Below are 9206 nucleotides of genomic sequence, written 5' to 3'. Positions count from 1 at the left end.
TGGGTTCAAACTGCCAACCTTTGGGCTAGTAGTTCCAATACTTAACCATTTGCAGCACCCAGGGACTCTACTCACACACTAGAAAAAATTAACTGAAACAACACACATTCTTTCACACACAAATACACTTTAATAATTTACACAGACACCTAAAAATGCCTTCCTGTTTCATGTTCCAAATGAGACTCATCCACAAGGTTGGACCTCCGGCTCAACTTGGGCCTTTGCAAATGTTTCTAACCCTTGAGTTAGAGTTTGAAGATTCATTCCATTGTGGATGTGGACACAGGTAACACCTAAAAGGAAAAGAAGTCACATTTCACCAGGCCTTCAGGGCTTTCCATTTTTAAGGGCTTTTTGTGGGGATCAACTGTCATGCTGACTATCCATCCTATACATATTATAGGCTTCAAAAAGTTCCTGGAAAAACTCCATTATCTTTTATTCCATTTTCCACAAACTTTTTGAAGCCCCCTCATATTTACCTAACCCGTCCAAGGTAACCTTTCTCCTCACTTCCCAAATGGCTATCCTCATCACTCAGTACCCAATTTGCCCACGTCCACAATATTCCGCTTCTCATCATCAAAGAAGATCATCTGAGAGAAAGGAACTCCAGTCTTCTGCTGCAATCTGTGCAAGATAGGGCAGAGGTAACCAAGTCAGGATCTTGGTTCCCCAAGACTCTCTGGCACTCTTTCTCCCTGTTCCAGCCCTTATCTCCGCATACCTCTGAAAGTGGGTGACCTTACTGCCTGGATAGATTTCCAGATGAACGAAGTATCTGAGTAGGCCAAAGAGCTCCAACAGCTGGTTGGCCCCTTTAATCTCACCTGTTCTGCAAAAAGATGTAATGCATATAATCACGAGAGTGAAGGACCAGGGCTGCAAATGAAGTTAACTTAAATACAACTGGGGAAAATCAACTTGTTTTTCCAGGGTGGGTAGGCAAACTCCACCCTTATCCAACTCCATATCCCTCTAGTCTGACAGAGTAGGCACTCGATGTTTGATAAATAAAAGGCACAGAAGATGTTTGATAAATAAAAGGCACAAATATGCTTGCAAATTTGCAAATTTTTTTTTTTTTTGCAGACAAGGGTTACACAAGTCTCCCCAAGCATGCATCCCTCAACACTACACTGAATTTTTGTCGGTGGCTCTTCTTACCGGGAAGCTGCCGCGACGGGCACCCCCAGGCCCTGCAGTCGTTCCAGGATCTCGGGAACATCTGGGTACAGTCTGATAGTCCGACCCCGGCTATCTAGCACAGTTCCATCACTGCGGAGGACGAGAGTGTGCTCAGCTCGGGTCGGGCTCCTCTGGCCTTCGTCCTTCGTCCTCCCTAACCCTGCCTCACCTACTCCTGTGGAACGGGGGATCTACGTGCGTGTCGACCCAGAAAGGCCAGAGCGTGTAATCTGCGAGTGAAAGGAGGAGTTAGATTGAGTTTTGAGGGACTCAGGGTCTCAGGGTCGGGACAACTGAGATTGGAAGGAAGATCACCCTAAGAAACTCTTCCCCACTCCGGCTCTCACCCAGATCAAAGACTGCAAGCTTGGGGAACCGCGCCATGACCCTCGGTCGCAAGCTGCGCGCACTGATGAGGAGCTTTCTCCAGAGCCATACAGTGCTCCGCAACACGCCAGCCAGTAGGAGGCCGCCCGCCTGGGCATAGAGAAACGGCGGTTAGAGCGCCGCAACAAAGGTATGGAGCGGTCGGCCTGGAAATCGCGTAAGAGCGCCTCCTGACGCTGGAGGAGGAAACAACAGCTGCAAAGTTATACACCGTCCGTCCGCATAGAGTACAGTACTGAGAGTTTTCCTCCTCTCCAAACGTTTGGGCAAAGAGATGGTATTCCCTCCCTTCTCCATACCATCCGATCTCACTAGCTTCTACTACAGAAGTCAGAAAAGGGAAACAAAATAATTCTTCCAGCATTCTTATTTTGTCTTACCAACTGAGAACTGGTGTTGCGTTGCAGGATAAGGTCGGTTTGAACAGCAAAGCTGGGTCGTTGAAACTCACCGGTCACTCCTTCGAAACCCTATACAAGGTTGCTATGTATGAGTTGGAACTGGCTCGACTTTAACAACAATTGAAAACTAGGTGACCCACCAGTGCTAGTCCCTCCTCACTCAACCTTTTTCCATATGATTTCATCCTGTTTTCCACAGTGGTTGCATCATTTTACAATCCCACCAGGAGTGAAAGAGGTTCCAGTCTCTCCACATCCTCTCCAGTATTTGTTGTTTCTGTTTTTTTTTTTTTTTTTTAACTTTGCCTGTAGGGTGAGAACAGGACTGCTAATCTTAAGGTCGGTGGTTGAACCCCACCAGTGGCTCCTCAGAAACCTTATACAGGGTTGCTAAGAGTCGGACCCACTCAATGGCACTTAAAAATAGCAACAAGATGGAACTTACGGTCAGTAGTTCAAATTCACGAGCTGCTCCTCGGGAGAAAGATGAGACTTTCTGCTACCCTAAAAATTTACCTTAAAATTTCACTATTAAGTTGAAACAGACTTGATGGTACATAACTTCCAGCAAAATGGCGGACTGGGCAGACACACTCTATGGATCCTCTACAACAAAGATTTGTTGTTGTTAAGTGCTGTTGAATCGGTTCCAACTCACAGCAACCCTGGACAGGGTTTTCAAGGAGCAGCTGGTGGGTTTGAACCACTGACCTTGGGGTTTGCAGTCCAGAGCTGATCCTACATTGCCACATCAGGACTCTACAACAATGATATGAGACCAAATAAAATGGACACTGATGAAAATTCTAGCACCACGAACTTCAGGAAAAAAATTAGAGAAGTGGACGGAGTGCTTACTGGGAGAGGTGGAGCAGGGACTGTGAGAGAGGGAGACTGGTAAATGGCTGGCCTGATGCAAGGGAGGCCTGGCAAAGCAGATTCCCAAAGGTGTTGGGAAAGCTGCTATTTCTTCATTTTCCCCACGCTCCCCTGGTGACCAGTGATGTGGCCACTATGATCTACTCAGCACAGACACTATCTCCAGGAGTTCAGAGCCACGCGGTTTGGAGCCATGCCAGTGTGAGTCTAAGACTGGCTACGCCTGTTTGGCACCTGAATTCAGGTGGGCTAGGATCCAGACCTACAAAATCTGCAGAGCCACCAGACCAGCATTTAATCAGTCACCCTGCCCCCAGCTGCCCTGTGGTCCTAACAAACATTGAAACCAGATCCATCCGCCTACACAAACTACTTCCAGACTGAGTGCCTTGAACATAGATAATACTGAGGCCAATAGGAACTCAATCTAGGGCCAGGAACTCTGCTGTCACATCCCTTCTACAAACACCTCATGAGCTCCTTGAATTGCAGGAGCCCACCAGAGATTTCTCCCCTTCAGGTGCAACAACTGCAGTTTTTGTTTTTACAAATAAAACAACCCCGCAATACCCCAGAAACAGCAGACAATTTTAGCTCTCACACAAAGAAACAAGAAAGAATGGCTCCAACAAATGACCGAGATGCAGAGCCAGAAAACATTTTTGAAGATGAAAAGGTGGTAAAACTAATTGAAAAAGAATTCAAAAGAATGTTAATTAGGCACCTTCAAAGGATCAACAGATTGAGGAAAGCAAGGAGAGCACAATAAAAACTGTAGAAGATTTCAGGAAAGCACTACAAGAACAAATAGACAAAATACATGCAAATTTTGAAACAATATAAAAACCTGCAATTAAAAATCCATAAGATTAATACTAAAATCCCAGAAACGGATAATACATTGAAAGGGAAAGGAGTAGATGTGAAGCAATGGAAGCCCAGATTAATGATCTTGAAGATAAATCTCTCAATACTAATATGATAGAAGAACTATCAGGAAAAAGAATGAAAAACTCTGAAGAAAGCTTAAGAGACATGTGGGGCACCATAAAGAGGCACAAACTTACAGGTGATTGGAATTCCAGAACAGTAAGAGACAAGCACAGAGAAAACTGTTGAGTTGCTGGAAGAAAATTTCCTTAACATTGTAAAAGGCAAGAAGATAAGCATACAAGAATTTGAACAAACTCCAAACAGGATAGATCCCAAAAGAAAATAATAACCAAGGCATATCAGAATCAAACTTTCTGAAATCAGAATCAAACTTTCTGAAATCAAAGACAAGAATCCCGAGAGCAGCTTGGGCTAAATGAAAAGTTACCTACAAAGGAGAACCAATAAGACAAAGCTCTGATTTCTCAGGAGAAAGCATGAAGGCAAGAAGGCAATGGTATGACATATATAAAACTCTGAAAGACAAAAACTGCCAACCAAGAATCATTTATCCAGAAAAACTGTCCCTCAAATATAACAGTGAAAATAGGACATTTCCTGATAACCAGAAATTAAAGGAATTTGTAACGAACAGACCAACTTTACAAAAAATGCTAAAGGGTAGTCTCTGGACTGAACTAACAACATCAGGCAACAACATGCGATTACATACATGACCACACCACCCAGAACTCAATCTAGATATGTCAAGTGCCACTGAGTCGGTTCTGACTCAGCGACCCTGTATAGGGTTTCTGAGGAGTGACTGGTGAACTTGATCCAGATATAGAAGTATTTAAAGTAAAACAAACCTATAAGACTGAAAATAGGGAAACAGAGGTATCAATATATAATTAACTACAAAGCAAAAAGAGTGAATAGTATAGATACAGAACTTCCAAATGGCAAGGTAGTCAGGTAGATTTCAAAATAAAAGAATGTTTTAAGTAGGGGAAAAAATAATAAATTACAGGGTAACCTCAAAGAAAAATAACACACCTACATATCAAAATAAAAAAAGAGGAAAATCAGATTTAGTAAACATTAATAAAACAGAAATGAAAAGAAACCACAAACAAAATGAACTCAGCATAGAAAATTATATGAACACAGAATCCAGCAGCACCACAAAAAAACACACAAATGACAACAATCAATTCATACCTATTGATAATTACACTGAACGTAAATGAATTAAATGTACCAGTCAAGAGACATAGAGAGCAGAATGGATAAGAAAACAGGATCCTTCAATATGCTGCCTACCAGACATATAAAAAAGATGGAGACAGAATGGTTAAACAAACTTTAGTACATTCACACAATGGAATACTACAAAACGTTAAAGAATAAAGATGAATCTGTGAAACACCTCACAACATGGGTGAACCTGGATTACATTTTGCTGAGTGAAATTAGTCAATCACAAAAGGACACGCATTGTATGAGACCAATGTAAAAAGTTATCAAAGGTTTTCTTGGTAAAAGAAACAATCTATGATGGTTAGGGAAGGAGGGAAAATTATTCATAGGCTAGAGGGTAGACACATGTTAACATAGGTAAGCGGGCAGACAATAAAGAAGGAAGTAGCAGAGGCCAGATGAAGGTAGTGGGAGACACAGGGAAGAATGCAATAGTTAAAGTGATTAAAGGTGAATGTTGTTGACTGTTGGTACATAACAGGGGATTGTAACCATGTAATGAAGCAAAGTATGTGATTTGTTGAATGTAGAACTGATGATCTGCTCTGTGAACCTTCACTCAATTCACAAAAGTAAAGAAAAAAACAAACAAACCTGCAATAGACAAATATGCTGCACAAGACCTCTTTAAAATGTTCAGGAGCAAAGATGTCAGTTTGAGAACTAAGGTGCATCTGACCTAAGCCATGTTATTTTCAATAGCTTCATATGCATGTGAAAGTTGGACAATGAATAAGCAAGACTGTAGAATTGATGCATTTGAGTTATGGCTGGAGAAGAATACTAAAAGTACCATGGACTGCTAGAAGAACAAAAAAAGTCTGTTGAAGTAATGCCAGAATGCTCCTTAGAAGCCAGGACAAGACCTTTGGTATCATACTTTAGACATATTATCAGGAAGAACCAGTCCTATTAGGTAGAGGGTCAGTAAAAAAGAAGTAGACCCCCAATGAGATGGATTGGCACAGTGGCAGTAGCAATGAGCTGCTAAATGATTATGAGGATGGAGCAGGACTGGGCAGTGTTTTGCTGTGCGTTAAGGTCACTGAGTCAGAATCAACGTGAAGGAATCTAACAGCTATTCTAGTGCTGGCCCAGGATCAGCTCTGCAAATTCTACAGGGCTGAAGAAGCAAGTTCCCTGACTCCAGGCACTGTGGTGGTACACCCAGGTCCCAACTCAGGTGGGGGCTGGCCACACTTTGTCACTAGGGGAGTGTGTGGAACAAGAATTACTCCTTTCTTGTTGCCTGGCACCCGTGTGCATACATGCCATCAACCTTTTGGATCCAATGCAGCTGGCTAATTAATGTTCAAGATGGCTGTGTCCAGTAAGTCCAGAAGACAATTCATCCATCTCCTTTCTCACCACTCCAGTCCAACTTCTCCTAGTCAGTATTCAATCCATTTCTCTATCCTTTCTCCTGAAATTCAGGGTTCTAAGATGATCATTTGTATCTGTTTCATTTGGTCTCTAGTATCTTTGTTGTAGAGGGTTTGTGTAACTCTGCCTAGTCCAACATCCTGCTGTAAATTTCCCCTCAGAAATATTCAGTAGTAAAGAATGGAATGTATGCAAAGCCCCTGAGGCCTTTCTCCAACCTGGATCGGATGTCCAGTAGAGCCACAGTGGTTTTTCTTATTCATGTAGTATGTTAATAATTGTTTTAGGTGGTAGGGACTGACTGGTAGTATTTACCAATCTCTATGAATACTCTCACCATTGCTAATTTCAAGCTACCAACATGAAGTCATTTGACCCGGAGTTGGGAAGTGATGCTAATAATTGGCTCTTGTGACCAGTCAAGTGCTAGCCCCAGCACATGACTGAGAGTAGCCTTTCCTGGAGTCTGAAGTCATACTAAAAGCACTGTACTTTCCACGACCCAAATCCTTTAGCCTGGGATATATGGTTGAACATCGGATTCATTTTTATGTCAGTCACATTAATGTAATACAAGAAAAGAGTCTAGAATGCCAGGAAATGTTTTATTGACAACTAGGGACATAGCCATAAGAAAGGGGAGCATATAGGACCATGAACTAAAATCCAATAGCCAACAAGGGCCCTTTGGGCCAGGAACACTGCATCCTGGGGTCCTCAAAGTCTCCCACTAGTAAACACACAAAACTGGACATCCAGGGGAAGGGACAGTGGCTCTGGGGTCCCAGAGAATGCGAGGATATTTGATGCCTCAATACGAATGACAGGGTAAGGAGGTAAAGTGCAGGAAGGATCCATCACTGCCTAAGGCCACCTCCTCCTCCTCTCAGAGCCAATACTAGATGGAGGACTGAACCGCCTAGGATCTTGTAATCAGCAGCTGTCTTCTCATCATTCCTACAGGAGAAAAAAAAAAAAAAAAAAGCATTAGAAATACCATCTAGAACAGGGGTTTTACACCTGGGATTCTTGGATCTCTTTGGCCAGGAGGTGGAGTGTTTATGAACTTAGATGGAAGAAAAACTACTTAATTCAAATGTTTAGTTCTTTTAATTTGAACATATGTAAACGAGATTTTTTTCATGCCCTATTGCAACAGTTACAAGTATCCTGACAATACTCTTAAATTACAGTAGTTATCAGGCCCACCATTAAACATTTTCTACTGCATGAACAAAGCTCATACACTGCTAGATCACAAAGTGCTTTCATTGTTGCTTGAGAATTGTATTTCAATAAAGTAATTAGTTTCCTTCATAATTCTGTAAATATTTTATTTTATGACTGTAAAAACCTCAGGCTGAGAATGGATTCATAAATTTCATCAAGTTACCACAGGATCCAATGCACCAAAAAACCAGACAGGACTGAGTCGCATTCAGCACTTATTTCCTTCTCACATGTACCTAAAATTGCCATGTCCTCATTCCCACCTTACACTCACATCTGTTTGCCACTGTAGATGAGTCGCTGTTGCTGTGGGGGAATTCCCTCTTTCTCCTCCACACGCTCCTTGATTCGCTCCACCTTCAGGGGAACAAGCAATAAGAGGTTGGTAAGGCAGGGGTAGGAGGACTGTGGAAATAGTAAGGACAAGGGCAATTAGACAGCATGAGAAAAGACCAAATTCATAAGCATACCCAAAGAAATGTATATGGGGAGGGAGAAGGGCATGAAAAGGTGTTGAGAATACATCACCTTGTCTGTGGGTTCAATGTCAATTTCAATCTCCTTTCCTGTCAGCGTCTGAAAAAGACAAGGGTTTCATGAAAAAAACAAGATGGCAGATCGGGTAGACTTGCAGTAAGGAGCTCCGTCAGCAACAACAAAGAATACCAGACCAAGTAGGCTCAGGGGATGGTGCAAGAACTATGAACCAAATATAAAGGAATATTTAGAAGCTTGGAAGGCTTACAGCTAGGGAAATTTGTAGCAGAATCAAGAAATCCATTGCTTTCTAATTCAAGATGCTCAGCTGCTCCCGGAGGAGCTGCCATCTTGGGAGAGACCAAGTGGGGGAAGGATCAGAATAGCTACGAACGCCTGACAGAACCACGGAGATACAGGTGTGGACATTATTTTTTCGGGGTACCTGTTCATTGGTTTCTTGCTGTCTGCACACCTCCATTCTGGTTACTAGAGGGGATGCCTGAGTAAATGGACACCCACCAACAGCCCTCCCTGCAGGGTTCTACTATGCATGCATGTGCACAGATCTCCTCAGTTTCCACTTAAAACCAAATGGCCACCACTTGTCTGTCAGTTTGTCATACTGTGGTGGCTTGTGAGTTGCTGTGATTCTGAAAGCTATGCCACCAGTATCTTAAATACCAGCAGGGTCACCCATGGTGAACAGGTTTCAGATGAGCTTCCAGTCTAAGACAGACTAGGAAGAAAGAGTGACGAACTATTTCCGAATATTTAGTCCCTGAAAACCTTATGAATAGCAGAGAAACAGTGTCAGATATAGTGCCGGAAAATGAGCCCCTCAGGTTGAAAGGCACTCAAAATGAGACTGGGGAAGAGTTGCCTCCTCAAAGTAGAGTTGACCATGATGACACAAATGGAGTAAAGCCCATGGGAGAAAAGCCCACGGGGCCTTCATTTGCTGATGGGTCACAACTCAAAATGAAGACAAACAGCTGTAAACATCCATTGAAAATCGGAACATAGAATGTAAGAAGTATGAGTCTGGGAAAATTGGAAGTTGTCAAAAATGAAATGGGACGTATAAGCATCCATACCTTAGGCATTGTTGTTGCTGTTGTT

General features: G+C 42.6%; 2 protein-coding genes across 2 annotated transcripts; both read right to left on the bottom strand.

The window, feature by feature from the left end:
- Nucleotides 1-536: 536 nt before the first annotated feature.
- Nucleotides 537-1575, bottom strand: MDP1 (magnesium-dependent phosphatase 1). The gene is made up of 5 exons (XM_006835394.1): nucleotides 1539-1575; nucleotides 1361-1421; nucleotides 1171-1281; nucleotides 731-838; nucleotides 537-633 (listed from the first exon to the last, which is right to left on the bottom strand). The coding sequence occupies exons 1-5, from the start codon at nucleotides 1573-1575 to the stop codon at nucleotides 537-539; spliced, it is 414 nt and encodes a 137-aa protein (XP_006835457.1).
- Nucleotides 1576-7234: 5659 nt separating this feature from the next.
- Nucleotides 7235-9190, bottom strand: NEDD8 (neural precursor cell expressed, developmentally down-regulated 8). The gene is made up of 4 exons (XM_006835523.1): nucleotides 9182-9190; nucleotides 8136-8183; nucleotides 7882-7964; nucleotides 7235-7334 (listed from the first exon to the last, which is right to left on the bottom strand). The coding sequence occupies exons 1-4, from the start codon at nucleotides 9188-9190 to the stop codon at nucleotides 7235-7237; spliced, it is 240 nt and encodes a 79-aa protein (XP_006835586.1).
- Between the last annotated feature and the right edge of the window lie 16 nt (nucleotides 9191-9206).

This window comes from Chrysochloris asiatica, unplaced genomic scaffold (assembly GCF_000296735.1).
Source record: "Chrysochloris asiatica unplaced genomic scaffold, ChrAsi1.0 scaffold00017, whole genome shotgun sequence".
Lineage (NCBI taxonomy): Eukaryota > Metazoa > Chordata > Mammalia > Afrosoricida > Chrysochloridae > Chrysochloris > Chrysochloris asiatica.
Note: the sequence above shows the minus strand (reverse complement) of the source record. Positions and strands in the feature narration are given on the sequence as shown.